General features: G+C 40.6%; 1 protein-coding gene across 6 annotated transcripts in view; it reads left to right on the forward strand.

Annotated features, from left to right (window-relative positions):
* The window catches only part of EBF1 (EBF transcription factor 1), a 387,643-nt gene that overhangs the window by 18,745 nt on the left and 341,708 nt on the right, over positions 1–27,190 (forward strand). For all 6 annotated transcript variants that reach the window (XM_046001039.1, XM_046001042.1, XM_046001043.1 and 3 more), the window contains exon 6: positions 5,760–5,828. In XM_046001039.1, the coding sequence (XP_045856995.1) occupies positions 5,760–5,828 (69 nt within the window). The remainder of the gene's footprint in view (positions 1–5,759; positions 5,829–27,190) is intronic.

Below are 27,190 nucleotides of genomic sequence, written 5' to 3' on the forward strand. Positions count from 1 at the left end.
AAAAGGTAGGAGACTAGAAAGGTGGGAGACTGGATACATTCTTGGGGAGTGGTCATATTTAGCAAGGAGGGAGAGTATGTTCAAGAATTAGGAGAAAGAGCCTTAAGCATACAGGGCATCGAAAAAAAGGAGGGTGTTTCCAAGATGGGGGGCCATCCTTATGATAAGTCTTGGGAAGATCCAGATGGAGTTGAAGAGAGAAAAACACCAGAAAGTCACTGGTGAACTTTGAGAGAGGACATTCAAGTGAGTGCTCAAGGCCTGGAAGCCAGATTTTATGGGATTAGGTGGCAAGGAATGATGGCGACTCTGGCAAGGAGAAAAGTGGGCAGTGAAGAAACTAACTCAGGAGAAAAGGAGTTTTTTGTTTGTTTGTTTTTTTGTTTTGTTTTAAGAGAGTAGGACAACTTGCCAGTGCTTGTTAACTAAGGGAAGGAGTAAACTTATCACTAGTCAGACCAGACTATTCAGATAATTCGTGTATCTCATTCTGTAGCCAGTTGGGCCAAACAGGAAAGATAATCTTGTTTTCTGCAGTGAAGTTTAGAGATTGAGGGGATGTTTTTCCCTAGTTGAGAGAGTCTCTGCTTCTAGGAAGAGTTCCCTGTCCCTAAGATGAAGATCTGCAGGTCCCATGACTGGGAAGCGTGTAAGTGTTGCTTGCCCTGGGGAGATAAGCCCCCGTGTCAGGCTGCTAAGGAGGACACTCAGACGTTCGCTTTTCCCTGGGTGTGCGGAGTTATCTGGAAGATGCATGCTCCTGCTAGGAAAAGGGATGCTGTCTTGAGTCCAGAGTGTTTGTAGGATACCAGGTGCTGGGGACCCACTCCTCTGACCCACTCCAATATGCTCTCCTGCCACTTGAGTTAGAGGTTGAGAAGGATGTGAAATTGTGAGTTTCTGGCTCTGTGAACAAGCCAGCCAGGAAACTCCAAGGCCCCTGATACATGCCCACTCTGGGGCTCACATGCTGGGGCTGTGCCTGGTATAGTAAGAGCCTAAGAAACAGTTTTCAGTGGATGAAGATAAGTGATGAGGGCATAATTGTCACTAGGATTTCTTTCATTAACACAGTAACTTATCCCTTAAAATGCTCTCACGTCTGTGGTCCCAGGTACGGTGCTGGTTTAGCCTGAGTGCTCTTCTGCCTTAAACCTAAGCGAATCTGTTCTCCCTTCATCCTGTCCTTTTTGGTGAATGCCTGTCTTGTGTGTGGTGGAGGTGGGGCCTACCTTTCTTGGTCCTTCTGAGTTCAGTAGAAGGAACTAGAAGGCTGCTAGGTTTAGAGAAGAGGTGAAAGAGAAGGGTGAGGAAAGACCGCAGTGGGGAAGAAGGGCTGGTTCTTGCTCTGCTTGGCTCTGGGCTCAGAACTAGGAAGAGGGGGTGGGTAGATGTCAGCTCAGTCTAAAGGAAGATGTCTGTTCCCCAACTTAAGGTTGATTTTCAGTTTTTGAATAGGAAAGTAGTATTGCAGCACAGAGGAGAAGACTATAGAAGGATGGAAATGAAGTGTATACCCTCTGTTCCTTCCCACTTCCTGTTCCACTCCCTACAGGTCACTTCTTGGAAGTTTCTATTCATTTATTCAAAGCCTATTTCCTGAGGGTCTACCGTGCCCTGGGCTCTGTTCTAGCCGCAGTCTAGAACAAAACGGTCCAAGAGCCTGTCCTCAAGGAGAGGCAGACAGCATAGAAGAAAATGAATATAAAATAGGATGTGATGAGTGCTAGGGAGAAAAGTGAGACAGGCTGAGGGAGGGCTCTGGGGCAGTCCTCCAGGGAAGGGCTCTTTAAGGTGGCGACTTTGTGCAGAGATTTGAGTGAAGTGAGGGGTGAACTAGCTTGTGCCCAATTCTCCCTTCCTCCCCCCTCCCTCTCTCTCTCTTATGCTTTCATTTTTTTTTCCTCCCAGAGATAAGACCGTACCATATACACTATTCAGCAGCTTGGCTTTCTCGATTCCTAATTTGATTTAGACTTTTTCCCATGAGAGTGTATAAAAACCCACCTTCATCCTTTTGAATGGTGCACATCGTTCTGTATGACCATGCACACACACACATACATTTAGATGTGTGCGCATGTACATGTGCACATCTCTGTCTCTTTAAAGTAGGGCTCATCCTGTAGATGCTATTTTGTCACTGAGCAGAGCCCGAGAGTCCCAGTTTGGGAATGACAACTGTGTGTCACGGTGGCATGACCCCCCAACCCCCACCCCCACAGACAAGAAACCTGTGGGGAGGCCATTTTTTATACTTTGCATAAAGGGCTTTTTTTTTTTTTTTTTTTGGTAAGTGACCTTCAGCCCCTTTATTTTGTTTTCTCTTCTTTCCTTCATTACCTCCTTTTATTCCTGTTCCGTCTTTCCTTCCACACTTCTGTTCTTCACATCCGCCTTTTCCCCTGGGTCCCTTGGGGCCCAGCAGAGAGAAGTGGTTCTCGTTTATGCTGTGCTTCATTTCATCTAGCTGTGCTCAAGGGCATTTTTATTTTAAGGGGATGAAGAAAGACAGTGCTTAAGTCAAAGGACAGATCTCAGGCTTAGTGTGGCACTTGCTTGGGGGAGGGTATCTGCTGTAAGGGTGGGAGGGGAGGGGGATGAGCCTTCCTTCCGTCAGCAGTGCCTGATGGGAGGCTTGGCTCAACTTCCCCTATCTGTCGCCTTCCCATTTCCTTGGATCGTACTTCCCCCAGTACATTACATCATTCTTTTTTTTTTTTTTTAAAGATTTTATTTATTTATTTGACAGAGAGAGATCACAAGTAGATAGAGAGGCAGGCAGAGATAGAGAGAGGGAAGCAGGCTCCCTGCCGAGCAGAGAGCCCTCTGTGGGACCTGATCCCAGGACCCTGAGATCATGACCTGAGCCGAAGGCAGCGGCTTAACCCACTGAGCCACCCAGGCGCCCACATTACATCATTCTTGAAGTCATCCAATCCGTCAATCAATCAATCAATATTTGAGCTTCTCCATTTTATTTCAATCCTTACACTACTCATTAGGTAAATAAAATTGACAGTTTCTTCCCTTATGGAGCATACAGAGAGCAGGGTGAGAGGAGAGAGAATCACAAAACAAACATTTCTGTAAGAATATAATTTGCATTGTGTTACATGTCCTGAAAGAAAAAACCAGAAGGAACCTAAAGGGGGTCAGGGCCAGCCTCTCTGGAGGCTGAGGCCTGAATAGGGAGTAGAGGCTGGCTAACCAAGGAGGGGTTGGAGGAGGAACTGACCAGGCGGTGAGGCCTGCCCAGGCCTGGGCCTGAGGTCAAACTGATGAGTCATATCAGGAGACTGAAACTGGCCAATGCGTTTGGAGCTTCGCAGGTCAGAGGAGAGTGACAGGAGGCTGGGCAGTAGTCTGGCATCATGGCTCGCCATAGATCTATTCTGAGTGCATTGGGAAGCCATGAAAAGGTCTTGGGCCGCGAAGTGTTACAGTCCCCTTGACATTTTGAAAAGAGCCTTCTGGCTGTTCCAGGAAGCAAAGCGTGGAGGCAGCAGGGTGAGGTGGGAGGCCACCGCAGAAGTCCATGTGAAGAATGAAAGCGACGTGATTGAGGGTGATGGCCATGAGGAGAGACAGGGACATGCAGGCAGGACATGCAACTTCTACTTGGAAGCAGCCATCACTGGGGGGACGAGGCCCTGGAGGACACTGAGTCTGGGTAGCACCCGGTGAGGCTTCCACCATCAGAACCTGCATGGCTCACTCACTTTGAGAAAAAAAGTGGGGGGAACGGAAAATGATGAGGAGAAAGAAGGCTTCCCATTCACTTGTTTTGTCCCTGGGTAAAGAGGACGTGGGATGTGTTGATAGGCAGCTGTTGGAGACCTGCTGCTTCTGGGGCAGCCGGGGGTCAGCTTTGCTCAGGTTCAGAGGAAGAGGAGGTCGGAGGAGGCAGGAGCAGAGAGTGGTGATGAGGCTGACCTTCATGGAGCACTTAGTAGGACCAGTCGCAGAGTCCAGCTTTATACACTGATTGCACTGAATCTGCACCCTGCTCATTAGAGGTGGGCACCATGGTTGTCCCATCGTACAGAGGAGGAAACTAAGTTTCTGTGGGGTGGACTACCTTGCGTACGGTGGCACAGGTAGCTCTGTCTGATGCAGGAGCCAGTGTTGTTAACCACCATGCTCTTCTGGCAGGCTCTTGAAGTGTACGCGTAGGGCATTAGAGTTAAGGGATGATGGAGTTTCATTTTTAAATTATTATTTCTTTTTTCGCAAGCATTCCAATGACTGCGCTTCTCATTCCCTTGTTTCCTCTTCTGTTTCATGGGCATTGGGATACTTTGGGCTTTCTAGCCCCATAGTCCTGGTATTTTAGAATGTAAGACCAAAAGGAAATAGTCCTCTTTGAATCAGAAAGGGAAAGGTCAAAAGGTAGATGGAGTGAACTTCAGCTGGGGCTTTGACAAAGGAGATACAGTCTTAACTACTGCTCTCCGAAGTATGAGAGACAAAGAGAATTACCACCAAATTTGGAAGCTGATTCTCTTCTCAGAGATATAGTTAGGAAAGAGACTTCCCAACTTTGGTGAAAGGCTCTCTATCCAGGAGTATATTTCTGGGTCCTGAAAATGAAATTCAATGTTTGGTTCTCTCCAGCAGCTTTCTAAATTTAGGCCCTATGATTCACTAAGTAAAATGTGTGTATGTGTGTTTGTGTGTGTGTGTGCACATGCCTGTAAGAAAGAGGGGGAAAAGTGCATATTTTATTTGTGGCACGTGGTAACGTATAACCCTTGGATAACTTCCTCACTTCCTTGACTGATCAAACACGAGGTTATAGTGTGCCCCTGGGTGTAGACTGACCAGTGTGCACATATTTTATTTGCAAACAAGTCTCAGATGGATAATTTTCCACTGACTATGGGTAATTTTCAAAAACCTTAATTCTGCTCCCCTCCCCCAGAAGCTTCCCAGTTTTACAGAAACGGACAGTCTTTTCGTCACAGCTGGGGTGGGATTTTGATAGTGGGTGCTTTTCTTGCTCATGGCTGCTTTTTCTCTAACCTAATTAAGGGCCTCCATTGTGAGGTCTGTGCTAGCCTTTGGATCAACTGTCCATAATACGTCCAGAAAACTTAAATGGTGTCCAGCACAGGACACAGAAGCCAGACAACATGTGGATCTCCACTTTCTTTTATCTCGCCTCTTCTTCGTCTTCATTATTATGTTGTACTTTTATTCTCATGAGAATGGTTCAAAAGCAAACAGTTACAGCTTTAGGATTTTGGGCAGGCTGAGGTTGAAGGAAACGTCTCCCTTGAAAGGGAAAGGAGAAGAAAAAGGAATCCATTTAATACAGAATAACTGGAGGGGGAGAAATCACTCATACCTCATTATTGACGTGTTCCACACAATTAGTGTGATCTTGAGGGAAGAACGTTTGAGCCACCCACAACCCTGAATATTCTCATTGGGTAGAGGTAATAATAATGCATTTCACAGTGAACTCTTCAATAGTGCGGGCAGTGATGGGGAGACCCCATCTTAGGGCTGTCAGTCGTGGCTCCAGGAGAGTCCCTCTTCCTCCCTCCTTCTTTGTTCAGGGAGAGGTTAAGCCTGGCCATTAACCCATAGATGACCCACATAGAATTTTCTGTCCCAGGGATCCGTTGATTGCCAGGTATGGCTTTGTGGTAATTCTAGCATTTGCAACCCAGCAATTTGAACCTTCTGTCTGCCTAAATGATGATTTTTACATTGTAATGGTTGTACTAAATCCTTTCGCTTTTGCTCCATAGCCGCTGTTGTGACAAGAAGAGCTGTGGCAACCGAAATGAGACTCCCTCAGATCCAGTGATAATTGACAGGTAGGGACCACTCTACTTTCACTGGATTCTTATTCCTCATTATAATGAAACACCTGCCTTGTGTCGCTCATGGGCCAGGGTGAGGAACGCACGTGGCTGAAATGTGCCTGTTGGTCATGGCGAGTCTGTGCCGAGCTTTTGCGATTCCTGGGAAAACCATATGGAATGTTCTTTGGAGGCCCGTGTTCTTGGATTGCTTTGGTTTTGTGTCTGATTCATGCTCTTAAAGGAATATTTTTTTTCTTTCCTGACTTTCTGTGGCTCAATCCTCATGCCGTGCCAGGAAGCTACAGAAATAAAATAATAATAGTTTGTGATTTATGAAATGTGGTTGGGTGCTTATAAATATTTAACTTCTATTTGAAAAATGTTTGAATCATTATCACTTTTAGCTACAGTAGTTCTGTTGGACGTAATCCATCTACATTTTAAGGTTTTATTTATGCATAAAAGCAGTTTTAAAGAGATCTGTGAACCAAGACTTTCTCCTGTTATCTCCCGGCGTTTGATGGTAGCTCATACTATATTGTAGGTTGATTAATTTATCCTGCTTGTCTTAAGTATTGTGTTTTTAAACAGATCCATATTACTAATCTGACATGGCCAAGTAAATCACTGTAGAACAATAAATCTGATTTAGTTGTTTGGTGCAATTTGGAGTCAGTGTGTGCACATATTATGCGAAGTCGCACTCCAAATATTCATTTTACATTTTAATTATTGAAATTCATTGTATGGAAACATGTATGATAAACCATTTGTTACATAGCATTACTCATTGAGAGTTAAATGGCCTGGAAGGTTTATAGATATTGTCAGTTGTCAGCTAGGGAAAGAGCTCGCACCCTCCACTAGCTGGAAAAGCGTCTTGCAAATTAGACTGACTGATCCCTCATTGAGGAAATTAACAGTTGAACAAAAGTTCCTCTTTGGGTTTGGTAACAATGATTTTTACCAAAAAAAAAAAAAAAAACCAAAAAAAACAACAAAAAAACCCAAAACCCCAAACCAAACCAAACAAAAAAACTCCTATATATCTGTCTTCCCAGTTCTTTACCTTTTGGGGCTTACTCTATTGTTTTTCAGTTAACAGGAAAACAGCTTCATCATAATTTATGTCAAAACATTGATTTGTTGATTTTGATTCATGCGATTCTCCAGGCTTCAACCCAATTTTGATTGCCAACTAGCTTTCAATCAGATATTTAACCAAGTATCTCTCTGATATTCACCTAGAACATACACCTTTGCTTGATAACTGAGTATTAATAGACTCGATTCAAAGTTAATACACGTGGATGTTTCGTGTGCAGTGAGGTCGTATGCTACCTGTAGGGCTGGAGCAGTATGTTTATCTACGCAAGCAGACGGGCCATTCGAGTAATTCCTTTTTTTTCTGCAATGGAAGAGAAGTCTTCAAATGAAAAAGGTCAAAACTAAATATAACCTTTATGCTGTTTGTTTTATTTACAGCCATCTCTTCGAAATACCATTTGTTACTTTAGGCAAGTTTTTCTTAACGCTTCTGTTAAAAAGAAAGTGTTCTGATCAAAGGACCAGCCCAAATAGTCCCCCAAACTTTGAAACTATCAGCATTCTGTTCTGCTGCACAGTTCCTTTTGGTGTGGATGATGACAAGCACCCGGATCTTGCCACCCGCAATGAAAACACTTCTTTTGCTTGTGAATGGGTTAAGCTTTTAAGTTCTTCATTTGGTTTTAAGCCGTGACTCTGATATGGAAGGTTGATATGACTGTGGTTTGAATAACATTTGATTTTGACCTGTTCTTGTGGGTTGCGATGGCATAAGAAACTTGACTCAGCAGCGCTGTAATTAGCCCGGCCCGTGTTTTTGAAACAGGATTGTGTTACCTGGATTGCATTAGTGTGCCTTCTATTGTTGCCGCCTAGCATCTGTCCCAGTAGGGTACTTAAAACCTTTTCTTGGCTGGGGTAGTTCAAACAATTTAGGCAAAATAAGTATGCACTTTATACTGTTGGTGGCTTGAGAGATATTACTCATGACATTTCTCCTTTTCATTTTTTCCCGTTTTGGTTTGACAAAGTAGAAAACAGTGTGTAGCCAATGTTGGTCTCTTAAGAGAGGAGTATTTTAAAACCGGCTGAAACCTAGTGGATCTGCAGAAACCTCAACATATGTTTATTTGCTGGCGATTGCCACTGTCTCCCATGAACTGTCTTTTCAAGCAGTGATGCCAGCTGATATGCAAAACCCCATTTAGCTATTTTTATTTGCATCTGAGTTTTCAGAATTTATTTGTCCTTGAGTCTGCCAAAGGTTTTAAAAGCTCCAGCCCTGTCTCTGCTGATATGTGAAACTTTCATTTTTAACAATGAGAGAAGAAAATAACAAGAAAAGAACTCACACGAGGAAGGGCAAAATAGAAAAGATTTTTCAATTCCATAAAATTGCTGCAAAGGGAAAAAAAAATGATGGCAACCGTGTTTGAATTTCATAGTTTCCAATTTGATTCTATATTACCGATTGCATAATATCTGCGTTACGTGCTTAGGGTTTGATTTGCTTTCAGATTTATGGATGTGAATCTCTGCATATTTTGCAAAAATAGGTTATGGGGCCTGCATTCAGTAGCAACAGTAACTGTTTTTACAAGATGCACACAATATGCAATTATGGAGCTGGAGGTACAGGCAATCACTGCGTTAGGATTTAGCATAGTTTTAACACGAAGTCACCTTTTGGGCACCAATAATTTTTAGCTCCCTTGGCTTGTCCTTCGGATTTTGGAAGAACACTGCTATTTTTATCAGTCAAAAGACTTTTAGCAGTGGTTATTCAGGAAAACTATTTATAGGATAGATAGAAGAGGTTTTCTGGTCATACGGCAATGGTGCAGGCTAAGCTATTTCTGTGTTAAATTTTGGCTGTATTTTTTGCTGCCAGTGATTTGGGGACATCAGCTTGGCATATTCTATCAAAAAGGTGGAATTAACAAAATCAGCAGTTGCATGCTATGATTTAGAATGTGGGTTTTTGCTTCCTTCTTTTGTAAGAGCATGCCACAAAGTGAGAAAAATATGACCCAAATTCTTTTTACATTTGTGACAATTTGTCAAGTCACTCCCAAAAAGTTTAGAGGAATATTTCTGTAAATGTAGAAAGTGCGTCTGTGGAGTTGACTGCCAGGTTATATTTCGGCCTGATGCCAAATGGCTTGATTAAGAATTATAAAGACCAGGATGGGCCCAGCGATCCAGATTTTTGGGCTGCGTAGACATGGAAAAAGTCTTGTGTGTTACATTTAATAACCAATGACCAGGAACTAATAACAGCAAATTTCATTATCATTGAGGTAAATGTGGTAATTATTCTTAAAGTAAAAAGTAAAAACTGACTTGCTGTTATTAGATTAAGGTGGAGATTGATTTAACATATTCACTCAGTAACTCATATTTGAATTTAAAAGGTTTGCAATAAAATTCATGTTTAGAAATTGAATAAATTGTAGTTTTATTACCACATTGGATATCCTTGTGTCCTAACCTTTTTCCTCGGAGTTATCTTAGTTCAATAAATAAAACCTCATTAGACTATTCCCATTTCAACGAGTTTATTAAATTTTGCAGGAGTAATTAGCATAAGCTGTGCTAATTTTTCTGGAAGACTAATGAGGGAGGTTCTTAATTAGGTTTACTTTGTAAGAATCAGAAAAGATGGTAATGACAAAAGTCACACAGGGTAGTCTGAATTGGGAACCCAGTTTTCTGAATCTATTAAAAAAATCTTCCCTTTTTTACACAGAAACTTCTTTACAAAAACTTGAACTTAATATAGTAAGTACGCGGACTGTTATTCCATATCTGGTTGGTTAGGGTTACCGTCCATTCTTGATTTGCTTCACAAAACTCTCTATTTTCCTATCCTTGACTCACTAAACTATCTTTGAGCAATGATACGGGCGAATACAGATGGTCCTACAAAAACATTTCTTTCTCCGAATTATACGAGTTATACTATAGGATTCCTTTTGCACAGAGCCCTGAAGTTTTCGGCCAGATTAGCTGTGCTTATTTCCAGTAGGGCAGGATAGGGTACGGCTCAATATTTGTTTGTTTGTTTCATTTTTCAATTTAGGATCAGTGTGATTGATGAAATAGACCCGTAAGTATAGGAACAAAATAAGTGCCCATTTTTTCATGTCCTTGCACTGTGGATCCTGGGTTGTTTACACATGGAATTTTTTCTTTTAATAGATAGAAATAATAAAGGGTGAGATTCCTTCTCAGATTATGTTTTCCTGTCTCATGTGAATTTAGACATAGTCCTTTTGAGATGTAACATGGCTTGAATAGCCTGCACGTTTTGAGTTCCTCCGTGGCCGGTATTATAAACATGGATTTTTAGAGCCTGTTGACTAATATACCTCTAAAAATTTTGGATTTGCTTATTATAACTTTAACAGATTTGTTTTTCTTTTCCATTTATAAGATTCCTGTGTCTATGTTTGAGATGTAAGCCTTGTGATACATTTTTTAAAAAATACATGAATTTTATAACATGAAAAATTCAGTTTGTTTAGAATTATGGCTCTTCAGGCCACACTGACCCAAAGGGGTCCTTAAAAAAAAAAAAAAAAGAAAGCCTGTATTTGTCTTTTCCAGGATTGTCTAAAGATCTTCCATATCTCAATCACTTTCATTTACGGAATAGTAGTTGGATTTGCTTTATGATTATTGTCTGAAATAGAGTGTTCAGGAGTGAAAATAATGCAATGCTTATTTTACCTGTTGAATTTACATGACATACAGCATATGAAAAGCCAATGTCAGGGTGATACAGAGAAGAAATTTTTCTCAAGATCTGTTCTTCAACGGAAAGGTCTAAGTACTATGACTGAACTTTTTAGAAAAGTCCAGTATTGTCTTATCGACATCTAATTTCCTGATGAAATTGGCCCGATATATTTATATAACAGGAAGACAACAGTAAAACTTTAGAATTACCATAGAGTTGGGTGGGGTGTGTAATCAAGTCCTCAACTCTGTGAACATAACACATACTTTGTTGCAAATGAGGCTTTTCCTCAGAGTTTCATTTCGTTGACCCTTCAACTCTTATTATGTTGGCCTCTACCCAGTTTTTAGAAGGGCCGGCCACTGCACGTAATTGCAATGTAAGATACACAAACTGCTGTCTGGGGCGTGAACAAGCAGAGACAGAAATGCATTTCTTGGAGTTCTGATAAGCCTTTATACCATCTGATTTCTTAACCTTGAATGCTCAGTTAAAATAAAAGGAGGAGGACTTCACCCTTTAAAATTGCCCCAGGCAGGATAATTGCTGTCTTCTCGGTTGGACTGAGAGGTTTGCATTTTTCCAAACGTGAGAAGCCAGCATTGACATGGAGCCTGAATTTATGATTGTTTATTAACCCTAGTGTATTTAAGCATTTGTTTTCTCAGTGGGAATTCCTATGTGATTATTAGCGATGAGACTTATGTGAGAGAGTATCACTCTAAATTTTATCACATATCAGATAATACCATTCTGAATATGAGATGAGCCGTGTACATTTGTGTGCAGTTTGCTACCGTGATAAGAAAATAGCAAATACAATAAGCTAATAGCAGTCTGTATTCCATTTGCTATCAGCTATTCCCAAATACACAGCAAGGATGCATTAACATGCATTTCAAATATGCTGACAATATATCATAATGCAAAGTACTTTTACATGGTATAATACTACTGCAGACACTGTATAATGAACAACAGTGGTTTTCCTGTAAAGGAAGTAATGGCAGCAACTTCCAAGAAATGTATTTAACGAAGCTTCAGAGAATCAGCAGTGTGTGTGTGTGTGTGTGTGTGTGTGTGTGTGTGTGTGTTTAACTGGCCTGGGCATCTGCTTGTGGTGGGGGTTTTTAATCCCATGTCCTCATAACTTTGCTTTTGTGACAATTTTGGAAAAATACAGAAAAGCAGTACAAAGTCCCCTGTGTGTCATCTAGCAACTTTGCACAGTCAGTTTGTGATGAGAATATATCATTATATTAAATATGCTTTTACTTTTCTAACTGAAGTTGCTTAGAATGAGGAAAAAAAAAACAACAAAAAACCCAAAACCCTCCCCAAGGGCAACTCTCCATTGATAAATTCCCCTCTCTCCTCCCTTACAGCCAGGACCTGACCAAACTCTCTAAGAAGAGCCGACCAGGTTTTAAAAAGTCCACTTAGAGTTTCCTTCATATAAAGAGATGGTATTTTGGTCATTTTAATTGGCGGGAAGTTTATCTGAAATAGAGTGCTAATTCCTCATTCTCTCCTCTCCCCTATCCTAGCCCTCGTTTTACAAACTGGGTAACTTTATCCTGTTCTGGGCAATATAACAGCGACCTAAATACTCCAGTTGCAATCAATGAAATATGGTGAACAGTACAGGTTTGTTTTTGGTAGCTTACTGGCTTTAAAGGTGTGGGTAGATGAAGATAAATCTCCTTGCAAACTCTCCAGTTACAAGCCTTTGTCCAAAAGCAAATGAAGGTTTTAATGTTACAGTACTTATTGTAATAGAATTTTAATTGCCTTAATCCTCCTAAAGTGTGAAGCTGAGTGTGTGTGTGTACGTGTGTGTGTTCTTCATGGGAGGGGAATCAAGCCCGGAAAAAAACCCCTGCATATTTTCAGTGGGGGATGGGTCACATATGGTAAATGATGTAAACTTAATGAACCTGATTCGGGGGGGAGGGAAGAATGCCACCAGCGTTTCATCCGCGTAATATATACTCTACTTTCAGTGGGAACCGAGTGGTCTTCGCTGTGCTTTGGGGATTTTTATTTTTGAAGGTGAAGTGCTTCGTTTCAGTTCCAAACTTGCCTGCAAACCCTACTTGGAAAGACTTAACTAGACAAGCTGGCAAATTATATAGCTTGATCCCACACAATAACCTCCAAAATGGCACTCGGTAACTATACCATCCCGCTAACTGTTGGAGGCACAATAGTTTTGTAATATAATATAAAGTAATAGTGTTAGCCAACACATCTTTAATAAGATATTGTTCGTGCCTTTGCCATATGCTACAGAGCAGGCTCTCACTCGGTGGGCCTTTTGATTCCTCTCAATAAGATTATTTCAAATACTCTAATCCTGAATCATTGACATGAATACAAAAGCCTAGTGACATCTAATAGATGCCTCTTAGCTTTGCTTTTCCTCTTGTTCCTTTCCTTTTTCTTCTCTTTTTACCTGACAAAAAGCTTATAGACACTTGGGCTCTGTCTCTCAGTAGCAGCATGGGGGGCTCCTCGTGAAGTATAAAGGAGGAAAAAGGACTGACAGAGGCCCGATAAGCTACAGAGTGAAGGACCATAGATTAAAAGTAAATGCCAGTAAATCCTACCCTGTACACTTACTTGTTCTTTTATTGTTTTCTTTAACACTTTCCGTGCCAGGGCAGAGAAAAAAGAGACAATAACAATCAAATTGCACATTACATTTTTAACTTGGACATGGTCGCTGTACACATTGTAGAGAGTTTTGACAAGAGTCTCAGATTTTGGTTCATGGAAAGTTTGTAGTGGTTTAGAAAAAATGCCCTTTAATCAATACCAAGAATCCTTCAAGAACTTTTTGCTCATTTGCTGCTCGACTGACCATATATTGGTATGATGTGTGTGGGGTGTGGGGTGGGTAGACCAGAAGGGCCCTTCTGTAGGTTGTGAACACTCATGACATGGCATTTCAGGATCCAAGTAACTTTTCCTTGTCTTTCTTAATCAATGAATTGGAAATTAGCAAAGGGAAATGTTAGGGTATTTTGTTCCATGGTTAGCTGCTGTTTTTTCGTGTGACCTTGGATGCTGCCAGTGCCCTGAGTACTCTGCCTGCCCTGGACGGTGCTCTCCACTCAGGATGACAACTTTTCAGATGGTCAGAAGTTGTTTCCTCCTCCATCTTTCCAGAGCAACCATGATTTGACTAACGATTTTTAAATTTTTTTAAAAAAAGACTTTATTTATTTATCTGACAGACAGAGATCACAAGTAGGCAGAGAGGCAAGCAGAGAAAGAGGGGGAAGTAGGCTCCCCGCTGAGCAGAGAGCCCGATGTAAGGCTTGATTCCAGGACCCTCAGATCATGACCTGAGCTGAAGGCAGAGGCTTAACCCACTGAGCCACCCAGGCGCCCCTGACCAACGCCTTTTTCCCCACTTTATCTGAATATCAGATAATCATCCTATTTGCAACTCATTTATTATTGTTCTATAGAATAATAGTTTTCTCCTATTTTCAAATATGCTTTCCTTTTATTGGTATTCTGATGTTAGTAGTGTCTTAGAACACCATTTTTAGTACTCATGGATATGAAGGTGAAGTTTCCTCACAAAATGGAAAGTTAGTTTGAAGAACCTTCATCCTATATCAGGTTTGATTTCCGTCGCACCCCAACCTACACACACACACACACACACACAATCTTTACAAAGACAAAAACAAACATGACAAATGAGAAGTCTCTTGTATTCATTAGAAAGTTCTTTAGAAAAGAAAGTTATGTTTGAAACAATTACAATGTCACAAACTCATATTTCTCTACAATTTTGGTGTTTTCTTAAAGCCAGATTATAATCTCAGATGAATGGTGTACATCTCAGAATATCTTTAAAAAATTGAGTCTTTTCTGTGGTTGTAGGAGTGGGAGTGTCCTTTTCTGGCTGTTCCTTCTCTTAGAGACCAGCTTCTGAATCCTGGCCTACGAGAACTGTAACACAAAACAAAATCCTTGACCAATTAAGAGTGTCGTAGTCGCTTATATCTGAATGGTATTTGAAAGCTTTAGGGTTTATGGAATAATATTTCAGAGAATTCTCTTTGCACAAATGTGAGGGCACAAATTCACTCCATTTCACAGTGGGTAAACTGAGGCATCCAGCCCAAGGAAATTTATTAGTGACAAAAAGTAAGTGATTAGAAATCCCTTCTCTCAGCACTCAGCCTGATTTTTTCCCCTCCCCAGTTGCCTAGTTAAAAAAAAAATACTCTTTTCAGTATTTCATGTAGTTTCACTTATTTTTCTTGGTATCCATCCTTCATCCTTGGTCCAATGCATTAATCTAAACCTTTGCATCTAAACAATTTTTCTTAGGAGATTTGGCACTTAATTTTGGGATTAAGGATAATAATAATATGACTTGTAAATTGTTGAACCCATGGCTGGGACAATATTTGAGTTCTCATGTCCTCATCTCTTTTGATGAATAAACCATTGTGTGTTTCACGGGGGAAAAAAACAGGCACTAATGTAAAGAGAAATCTGGGACAGGGCAGGGTATGTTGGGACAGGCATCAGTTCCGGATTCCGTTAGCTGAGGATCAGATCCCCTCACTGCTGCTTACCAGTACCTGAGCCTCAGACGGTTCAGAAAGTTCAGAAAGGTTCAGCTTTCCCATCTTTAAAATGGGAAGAGTCATTTCAGTTTTGAAGCGTTGTGAGGATTAATATATCTAGCCCACGGTGGGGTGCCTAAAATCATATCAGGTGCTTGCAATTTGAATGTAATATATTTTGTGTGGATTGTTATTCCTAATGTGGTGATTGCCATGGGACTTTCTTATAAGCAGAATTGTCTTACTGAAGTTTATCATGGTAACTAAGTCCCCTTGGATGAGGAGTCATTCATTCATTTTTTTTTTTCCTTTCCACAAGAATTTATTGAGTGTCTTCTCTATGCCAGTCACTGCTTTCAGGGTTGGAGATGTAACTGTGAGTTAGATACACATTGTTTCTGCCCTCATGCAGCTTTCAGTGCCTCCGAGTTGGAAAAAACCCAATAATTTAGAATATTAATGGTAAATAAAGAATATATTAATTAAAAAAAATAGAAGACTGCTATCTTAGATGGGGATCGTGATCAGAGGAAAAATCCCCCTGCGTTGAAGTTGCCTTTTAGCTTTTACTCAGTGGTATTGAACTTGGGCAAACTTCAGGGCTTTATCACAACCTACCAGGTAGTCTACACATTGGTTAAGACCACAAGCTGTGGAGTCAAGAGAACCTCGGATCAAATCCCACTTCCGCCACTGTTGACTCTGGGGCTGTGGGGCAGATCACTGAACTTGGTGAAGCCTCAGTTTCTTCATCTGTAAGACCAGGGTAAGAACAGTAGTTCTTATTTCACAGGATTGTGGTGAGGAATAAGTAGATGCCACATGGAGGGTACTTAGCACAGTGTTGTGGTGAGGAATAAGTCCATGCCACATGAAGGGTACTTAGCACAGTGTTGTGGTGAGGAATAAGTCCATGCTACATGGAGGGTACTTAGCACAGTACCTGGCACACAGATCATATTCAAAGAAGATGGACATTATTTTTAAAACAAGGGCTGTAATGAAGAGTTCTCTAAGATCCTTTCCAGCTCTGAAATTCTAATTTTAGTTCCCTCTCATATTGCTGAGGCAGGTGAACTCTTTAGGAGGTAGACTGTAAGCCCCAGAGGGCCATGATTTGCGAGCGCTGGTCACCGCTACATTCCCAGCACTCAGCACAGTGCCCCACTGCCGTGTAGTGAGTGCTTGGGTTATGTTTTTGTGAAATGAAAGAAAGGATGAAAGGAGCTGAAAATGTGGTTGTTGAAGCTGGTGGTCTCATCTCTCTGCATAAAGACAGGCTTGTTATAACTACACAATAAAGTGAAAATGCACTGCCATTAAAGAATGATGAGAAACAGAAAATGTAAGATAAAATATTAAATTTGTTACACTTAAAAATGTTAATCTTCACACGATTACCATGCAAATCCCCTCGTTGCCTAACTATTTAATTGATCAAGTAAATCACAGAGCAGACAAGTAAGTGAAAAACCCTGCTGTTGACATTCTCACAAAGCACATTTTCAAGAACATAGTCTGTTAACTACTATGTCTGTTACACACAATAACGTGCACTTAAAACACACACACACACACACACACATACACACACACATGTAGGGCATCCTTTACAAACAAGCAGATTTCAGAGAGTTTGGGAGAAAGCTTTATTTTTGTATGGCAACTTTTCTGATTCCCATGATTATATCAAAGGTGAAGTCAGTATTAGGGTAACACGTTTTGGTGGTGTCTTCATTTCATATAATGTTAGAAGACTTAAGAATTGACCCTTTTTTCTTTCAGGCAGGTAAAATTGACATGTTACTCCAGTGATTGAAGGGTTAATGAATTCTCTCTTTTCACAACCCCCCCACACTCTTTTTTCCTCTCTCTCCCTCCCCCAACCCCCTTGTCCCCCACCTCAATCCCATCATGTGCCTGGTTGACTCTGAAAGAAGGGGCTTGAAGTTGCCCACAGGGCATCCCTTTTCCCAGCCTTCTCCAAGGCCACCTGGGCAGACGGGAGCTTGCCTCCTGTCCTTAGGACACAAAATCCAATCAGGCAGCACGTCTGCTGGGCTCTCTGACCCGCTGGCTGGCAAGAGGAAGGAGAAGCAGAGGCCACTCACATTCGATAGGCTGTATCGTTATGGCTTTAGGGGGGTCCTGCGTCTACTGGAGGAAGTTCTCCCCTATTTCCAAGATAAAGTGCCATTCACGAGAGCAATGTGCTGAACTAATCAGGTTAATTGAGAGGCTCCAGATCGTCCTCATTGAGCCCATCTCTCCTTCCTGTTAAAGGCAGATAGTGCAGACAGACAGATTACATGTGTTTTCGTTTTCCCCCCAAAGCCCATGAAATCTATAGGGGTGCAGGGACTGTAGGCTCAGCTGAATGTCATTCGGGCCATTTAAGCGTGGGTTCTTATGGAACAGCATGGCATTATACAGAAAAAAAACAAAACAAAAATAAAAACCAGCTCTCCCTGAGATTGAGAGGAATGCCTTCAAATGTCTGATTTCTTCTTCTTCCATCTCTTCTTTTTTCATGTTAAAACAATCTCGGCTCAACTCAGGGTGACTATTGGAGAATCCAGATGGATTCCTCTCTAGCTATTTTATTTAAGATTGAAACTTAAAAAAGAAATATCTCCTCATGATGCGTCATCAGCGATAGGGAGTTTCTTGGGCTGGGTTTCGATTCTTCTGTGTCCAAGCTGGTCGCTGGGGGCTGTGCCCCTGACTAATGGCATCTCGGGCCTCCCCCTGGAGCAGCTGAGTGAAGGAGAAAACAGAGCTGGTTCAACTAAATTCTGTGAGGCGGGGGGCGGGCTCCAGCTCCCTCTTCTGCACTCCGAATGATTTGTCATAGTTTAATTTCAAACACTATCATTGACTGTTCTTCCTTTCGAACCACCTCTCTCCCCCCTCCTTTTTTTTCATGGAAGTTCCAGGAATGACTTTAATTATCTCCACAATCAAATTCTCATTGCTGCCTCTGTGAAAGTGTGTAGTCATAGATGGCAGGGATTATTTTCTTTAGCACTTGGGGATAGAGAAACCGGTTGTTTCAAAATGAGAACCAGCTGGTTCCACAGAGTCCCATTTAATGGGGAGCCACTTTGTACACAAACCTTTGCTCAGGTCAGTCATTACGCCAAGCCCCAAATCAGCAATGTTTGGTCTATCACCCTTTATTAAACGTCGAGTGAGGAGTGATTTTGCCGATATGATGATGATAATAATAATAAAATTTAAGAAAACAACACACCCTGCATCTTTAATTTTGCTTCTGCTGAACACTTGGATTTAGCAGAAGCGTAGCCCAAACTTCTTCCTATGGTAATTATATTGTAGATCTAGTTTACCACTGCTCTCTCATAGATGGCTGGTGTGTGTGTGTGTATGCGTGTGTGTGTGTGTGTGTGTGTGTGGCTTTAACCCTCTCTAAATCTAGAAAATAAAATTAAGCTCATCTTTCAACATAATCTTTCATCTGACAAGTACAGTAGATAGATGAAAGGTAGATAGCCAAGTTGTGGGTCCCATTAATAGAACCAATTGGAGGGCAGAGATAACTGCTATTATCAAACATCTTTTACGCCATCCTATAAAATAAGAATGAGGTGATATTCCATATATATTTTGCTGTCTTTCTTGCTTGTAGAAATTGGTTTGTTGTCATTCCATGTTAATCTCTAGCAGCACTAAATTCAATTTGAAATGAAGAAAGTACTTTCACTAGTTGACTGTACAAAATAACTTTTGAAGCCTGCAAAGAAGGAAAAAAAAGCATAAAAGACTTAAATTCACGGTAGATGTTCAGTTATGAGAATGATTTGTTTTTAGAACTCGGGTTGCATTTTTATAAGATAAACTATTTTTGGGGCTGCAGCATTGATTAAATCAGGGTTTGAAGGATTAAAAAAACAGCAGCTTCATAAAGATTTTTAGAAAATCTAACAAAAATTTCTTATAAATGTGAGAGATTCCTTTGTATTATTAATAAGACTACATGGCTAATTAAAAATATTTTTTACATTGACATCAACACAACAAAACAGCTTGAAGGAAGCTTAAAAATTTAGAAATTTATTCTTATAGGGAGTTTGATCAGTAAGCCCAGCCCTGGTATATAGCCCCATTTTACTTGTTTTATTTTTAGAATTTCCATATTTTGAAACATGGTTTGGGTAAAATCCTATCTAACAATTTTTTAAATTTTCTGTTTGTTTTCCAACTACTTTGATTATATAATGTCTCTTTAGTTCAAACTGTAATTCTCTTGCATTTTCCTATGTCTGTATTTAAGGAAAATTCTGTGGGTTTTTTAATATAAAAAACAAATAACTGTTATATTTCCAGTCACTCAAATTTGAACTGAATTTTACTTCCTGTTTCAAAGGTCAAGGCAGGCTGACCTCAACAGCAGTGTGGAGGCTGCTGAATTATTCATATCATTGACTTTGTGTCAGCTTCCACATTTGTGGAGAGGGATGTTTTATTCATTTATCTCATTTAGGGTTCTTCTCTGCACCTGTTTCTACCATTAAGTACCCTGTAATTTGCATTTGATGCTAATTTAGTTTCATATCAGCCTGGTCCCCCCTTGTTAATTTAATTTTCTAAGACCCTTTTCATTACAGTAGAACTGTTTTCCTCTTTAAAGCAAACATCTATACAAGTAATTGTATAAACTGCCTTTTAAATAATATCTTTTAGAAGATTCCATCGTTTAATTCCTTAATTCCTATAATTAGCCACGGTTTGATTAATGTTTCAAAGGGTTAAATTAAAATGCAGAATTACTCAAATGCATACTTGAATAATTTCTTATATACAGCAGTGTTCGCGTTTTGGTACTCTTCCTGATAATTCTCAGAACAGTACGTCTTAACAGCAGTAATTTTCTTTATTTAGAGTGCAGTTTAGTTACTAATAGTAGTTTCTTTCAAATCATGGTGCTTTCAACATTACTTGTGACACGTTAGTTTTTACTTTCACCAAATTGCTGATAGACAGTGGCTTAAAAATATTTCTGCAACATTAATCATGACATACCCAAGATAATAAGGGCAGAATTAGGTCTGATTCTTTGATATATCATGGAAGTTTGGTATTCTGAATTTCAGGAAACCATGTTACAGTCTATGTCTTTGTGTTTTCTGTCTGCTGCTCCGAGAAGACTGCATCGGTATTCCTCAGTTTCCCACATGCAGTGTTGTAGCAAGCCTTTGTTTGTATCTATGAGTCCCCGGTTGGGCTTCACTTGCCAGCTAGATATTGCAGAAATTAGGCGTAAGTTGTGTGAGGAGGTCTGATTGAAATGTGGCTACCCTGGTAGGAATAGCCATGTCCCTACAGTGTTCACTGGGAATTAGGAGGTCATGAGAACTAGCAACTCATATAAACCAGGTATGCAGCCTTCTGATTGTTGGGGAAAGAACTCTACCTCAGTGCTTTCCCTGTAACAGTTTGGGAGGTTTTTTGTTTCGTTTTGTTTTGTTGTTGTTGTTTTTGACACAAAGGTGTCAGTATTCCTTGCAAGTTTCCTTAAAGATGGGGATTTAAAACAAGGGTATGAATTATGAATTCAAGCTCTACGGTACATGGAAATGATGGGGAAAGGAAAGTTGTGGCAGCGGCTGAATGTTACTAAGAAGTCAGTCCGAGCTCCCCAGTGACCCTTCTTTCCACTGGGTTGGATTAGTTTTATCTGCTGCTCATGTTCTCTGGGGATAGCAAATGGTGCAGTCGCTTTGGGTTTCCAGAAGGATTTCAGACCTATTGAAAGTGGAGTTTGAAGGTGGCTTCTCTTCTTCTTTCAGTTATAAATGATTCCGGGGGCCTCCCACAAACAACTTCACAATTGTGGAAAAGTGAAAGGGAATCTCAGTTTTCTAGCAGACAGCTTTATCTGTCTGGTTGCAAGACAGGGCCGTGGGTGGACTGTATGCCTCCCACAGGTCCCCTTCCATGGGGACTTCTTGGACATGCCCCATCACAGTGGATTTTTCACATCCTATGGTTTATTAAGCTAGCTTTATGCTTGTGCTGGTGGGCCTAAAACAACATGAGAGTTTTCAGGACTGAAATGTGGGATCTTTATTCATTAACAGAACATTTGCTTACTGACCCTCTTTCCCCCCAGTATAGATATACCTCTTTCCCCCCAGTGTAGATATCCTCGGTAGCTTGGGCAAGACTCTGAGTTCCACGAGAAAAGCCTTCTTGAGGTTTGGTTAAATAGCCAGGTTTAAAAACAATAAGAAATACTTGCAGAGCTTTTAAGAATGCAGTTTTCCCATCCGATGCTAGTTGGTGCTTGGCATTCTGCTGTTAGACTCTCATCCCTTTAGTTAAGAGCCTTTGATCTTTCCTAAGACATACATAACTCGGGGAAGGCTTACACTTTAATTCGATCACTCATCTACCTCTGAGGGAATAAAATAAAGTTTTACAGTGTTCAGCTCTTTTCAGTGTATTGGATTAAAAGGCTCTTTCACCATGTTGCTTTAGTTCCCACGATAACACTGTGAAATAGGTAGGGGTTTTTGTACCCATTTCCCAGATGTAGAGAATGAATAGTTTACCTTCATAAAAGTAATAAGGAACCTAGCCAGGTCTCAAGGGAAGGTTTTCAGAATAGGAAGAGACCAGGTTTCCCTTTGAGCTGAAGAGACTCTCAGAGATTACAGTCCAGTCCCGTCATTTTCAGACGAGAAAGGTGAGGCCAACAGAAGCTCAGTGACATTGCCCAAAGATCCAATTAGCCTCAGAGCCAGGACCTTAAGCCAAGTCCCTGGCTCTGATTCCAGTGTTTTTTCTGCTACTACTCTGGCCATCTGGGTCCTTCTTTGCTCTTTATTTCACCTTATGTGAGATCAGCCTTAAGAAAGGTTATAACTTGTATTTTCTGGATTTAGGTCTAGGGAAACCCACAGGCCCCATACTTCTAACACTGCCCAGAATGGTACAGAGGGCATACAAGGAGCATGTGTTAAATTTCTTCTAAGAAATTATAACAGTCCTGGGGAGGGGAAAGCTACAGAAAACCCCATCATAAAAATATTAGTTTATTTTTAGATGCTTACATATTTCACTCATTTGTAACTGTGTTTATTTACGCTATGTCATAACATTTACAGAAAAAAGCAATACTTGTTTATATTTGTCAGAGATATTTCATCAATAGTCATCTTTCAGTGAGAATTTTATAAAAGTGTTTCTATTCTGGACATCTCATCATGAGCAGTTGTCTCTGACTATTATCTTTCTCTGGAAGGCACTGGCATATGTAAATATTGAACTTGGCAATTTTCAAAGTAAGTCTCAAGTTTAAAAATTATCTTATATTTAAACCTAAACAAATTTAACAAACCGTCTTTTCCAGAAATAATAATAAAGGAAATGAGGTATTGTTGTACAAACTAATTCTGAAGAAATTGTTGTGGAAGGAGGAAAAAGTACGTCGAACTTCCCTCTAGTCAGAAATGCCTTTGTGTACCATGTTGCCTGAGCACTTTTGTCACACCTCTTGAACTGCCAAGGAGGGGGCAGAAGTCATGGACATGGCGCTGAGAGAAATTAGTAGCCCCTGGTGTAGTCTCCAGCTGAACTGCAGGAGAGTGACTCCAAAAGTCAAAGGCGCATTCACCGGGGAGCCTGGAGTGGATAATCAGCAGCTTCCGTACTTTTTCAGGAGGTAGGAGAAACCTCAGCATCTGCTTTATATGCCTATCTGGCCTGCCTAAAATGATTGTGCTGATTTGGAGGAATGTTAGTTTTCCATCTTGGTTCAAATACGTGACTGACTGTCCTTAGCTAAGGGTTAAGTCTTTTTCTCCTGCATCCACTATTTGGTTATTGGGGGCCAATGCTTAGTTTAAACAAGATGGAGTTTCAAGTTTGTATATCTTCTCTTCTTTTTTTCTCCTGTTCTCAGATTAGCACAAACCATTCTACAGGCTGAATTCTCTTATGCTCCCAAGTGCTTGGATGTTGGAACCCAGAAAGAAAAATTTTGCTCGACCTATAAAAAATTGTTTCTTGATGGGGTGGACTCTTGTTTGGGAGCCATTGTTTTCATTCATGGAGGCAATGCAGACAAATATCCAGTGATTTCACTGACCTCAAATAGGGAAGATGAACCAGCATGTTACACTAAGTGTTTGGGAAACATCTACTGCATGACATAATATGTAGCCCCTCTTCCTGAGTGGCCACCACCCTAGAGGTACCAGGTGGCCCTTCCAGGGCCCTCACTCATTACAGAAAGAGCATTCGGTATAGAATCCCTTTCTCTTTTCCAAATCACCACCAGTTCCATTGAATCACATCCTTCTCCCTCATCACCTGCCCCCCCACCTCATGTTCATGAAGTCACTCATTATGCATCAGATTCAGCACAGGTTAATGTCCTACTCTGTTAATTTTCAATCTTCAAGATAATGTTACCTCCATTACAAACCCAAACTCAAGAATATTCCTCTGTTAAGGAGTGGGCCTGCTTTGGTACTGTTATAGGGCTGATAAGTTAAATCGCTCATGCTGAAGTTGGATTTTTCATTTATAATCAAAATGAGAAGCAACCTGATGTAGAATGCTGAACTAGGACACAGGAGACCTGGTTTTTAATACTGCCTCTACCATTATTTAGATACACGAGGCTCGGTCAGTCCCTTAACTTCTCTGAGTTTCAGTTTCCCCACTTATAAAATGAGAAAATTGGACACTTAGGATCTGTAATGATTTTAATCTCTCTCAATGATTTTAATCTTCTATACTCCTGTAAATCTGATCACCTCTTATATCTAACATTGGACTTTAGCCTATTCTTACACATTTGCTTGCACAGCAGCTGTACAAAATGAGCAACCAGCAGTATCCTCAACCACCCTTCACTCCCTCGTTACTTTGTCCCAGGTATCCACTAGGTAGGAAGAGGGCAAGGCCCGTATCTATTGCTGAGATCTACAGTTAAAGCAGGGGGCTATTGGGTGAGGTCATTAGATGATGTACCTTAAAGATTAATTGAGTTGGTATATTTAAATTTTTTGGTAGCATAACTTGGGCAAGGTGGGAAAGGGAACGAGCAAGAAAAATTGTAGGCTTATAAAATATGAGGCATGGGGACAAGCACATTTCCTACATGAGATAGCAACCCCAAAGGCTGTTAGCAGAGGCTATCCATATGACACCCCAGTGCCTCTAACCAGATTTTCGGGTTTAGACTCTTCCAGAAGAAGCAGCCTAACTGTTGATACACTGAGTTGCACATAGCACATGCTTATTAAATGATTGTTAATTGTCATCAGATATTACTTCGTATCTGTACTTTCTGGATAGATAATTCCCTTTAAGACCAAATAACTGAGAATCTTTAGAATAAAGCTATGGAATTATATGCTTTGCTAGCATACTGGGCTTGGGTCTGTGTGTAAGAATACACTGTATATCGCTTAAGCTTAAAGAAATAAGAATCTCACAAAAATCTCAAAAGCATTTTTTCTTTCATGACATGAGGAGATGAAAGACCAAGAAACAAAACTTCATTCAGGAGTCTATATATGCAGAATATGTGCATATATCTACATATGTATATTTTTAAATTTGAAGTGAAATTCTTGAACCCATACATGCAAACATTATAATATTTTGGCAGATTACCAAGGAAACAAACTTGTCAGTCCCATGGATAATGACTTTCTGAGAATTCCAGGTACAGAATAGACCCTCTCAGGATTTCCTGTTTTTCATTTTCTTTCCTCATTTCTTATTTTATGTCCAATAAACCTTTACTTTAAGCAGGATCAAGTGTTAAGACAAACCAACTACAGAGCTAATGTATTGAACATTAATTCTACAGTAATGCCCTATAAAAACCAAAAGAAATAAGACTAACTACTAAAAGAAATCCATATGTCTCTGGAATTTTTATTTAAGTTTATATTAGTGATAATGACCTTGGTTCCAGGGAATTCGGTAACAATTAATGACCAGCAAGGGGTCACCAGCCCCATGGTGCTTTGGGCCAACAATCCTTTCCAACATGGACAAGAACGGGTCATTTATCCCAAAGAAGTGCCCTGAGGTGAGGTCCTTATCCTTTTGCCATCTGATTATAATTTAACCTTAGCTTTTAAAGGACACTTAGGAGTAAAGATACAATGGGTCATGCTCTCAGTATTTTAAAGAATGGTTTATTTTTGCCATTCAATTCATAATGAGTATCATTGAATAGAGTTGTCAAAATAAAGTTGATAATTATGTTCCTTTCATTCTGGGGCATGTGTACTGATTTTCTATCCACATATCTCCTGGCTTGTATTGATCTAATCTGCATCCATGTATGCTTATAATCATATTCCTGTGTCTGGGGTGTGTGTGTGTGTGTGTGTGTGTGTGAGAGAGAGAGAGAGAGAGAGAGAGAGAAAGAGAAAGGTGTTAAAACACTCCATGGAGGGTGTTGTGCAAAAAGAATGAATACTGTTACGCTGAAAAAATAAATAAAATGGAAAAACAAAACAAAAAAAAAACACTCCATGGAATACAGGCAGAATAAAATAAAATTTGGATTATGTCAACTTCATATATAGCAAATATCAGTCTTATTTGCAGCTTGGCAAGGTCATAGACATGGTTCTGTGGTCTGTAAGATAAGAAGCTGGAAGCTGAGTAAAACTAGTCTTTCCTGGGGTACACCTGATCCATGGCGTGGTGACTGGCATTGGCTTTTACATGTTCTATGTGCTGCTGTTGTAATTACTGTAATTACTGGCGATGATGTTAATAATAGCTAACATTGATTAAGCTGCGTATTTGCTAAGTATTCTCTCTGTAATCCTTAACAATAACCCCACGTAGGGAGTATTCTTATTTCCTCCCATTTTCTAGATGAGGAAACAGGGACTCTGAGAGGTTGAATAACTTGCCCAAGGTCACCACAGCTATTAAGTGTTGGAGCTGGGACGCCAGCCCTGCTGTGTTGGACCCCGAAGATCAGGGTATTAATCATGACACCATTCTGCCTCTATTTAAAAACTAACATTTCCATTTTCTGAGTGCAGCCTTTAATATATTCATTTAGGCAAATTTCCATCCTTTGCTGGCATAATCGCTATTCCTTTTGTTGGTCATTGCTCCCTTGGGCTTTCCTCAAACATGGTCAGAGGTGCCCTGGACTTTTTAAAGATGGAAGAAAGGCCACATGGCCCTGCATAATTTGACCGAGACAGCTGTGCAGTTGGTTGTCTCATTTAAATTACAACCACAAAAAAGATGTGCCAGGCTTCATTGACACAAGGCTAAGGGCAGAAACACGAAACGGTTTCCTGAACCTGCCCTGGGTTACTGCCAAAGGGAAGCTGCCGCGCTCAGCAGGGTCTCAGGGACCACTGACGGGGCAGTGAGCGTCACTAAAACAATTATCCCTCCCTGGGCCTCTCCCGAAGGTTCCCAGCTCCAAATTCTCAGGGTAAAGGATCTGTCGGGTCTTTTAATTCCAGCTTGGAATGGCTGACCAAGACAGGAACTTGAAGACAATTAAGCTGAGAGTTAGGGGGAAAACAAAGCTGCGGTATTGAAAAGGCTCCTGTTGTAGGAGCTCATCTTGATGGACTGTGGCTCAGAGTTAGAGAAACCCAAACCGATTTGCAGAAGGCCGAACCCAAACCTGGTAACCACAGACCAGGGCAGCATTCATGACAAGCCTACTTTTAATACAGAAGCTGGTACAAAGTTCCATGTGTGTATTTTTGCTGTGGGCTTTTTCTGTATCTTTTGGAATCGAGTCTGATAGTCCAAAGAGTAGCTTTCACGTGTAGTACTTTCCTCTTTGCTTGGGACAGTTAAGAGCTTTCTGGGGGCTATGAAGCAATAAATCTTTGTCTACATGACATTTGATTTCTTCTTTTTTCATGGAATTTTTACATTGCACATTTCTTTCCCCACGCTAAATGATTTTTAACATCAGGTGCTTTGTTTTGTTTCCCATCTAAGACTTCAAT

The sequence above is a fragment of the Meles meles genome, chromosome 3 (genome assembly GCF_922984935.1).
Source record: "Meles meles chromosome 3, mMelMel3.1 paternal haplotype, whole genome shotgun sequence".
Taxonomy (NCBI): Eukaryota; Metazoa; Chordata; class Mammalia; order Carnivora; family Mustelidae; genus Meles; species Meles meles.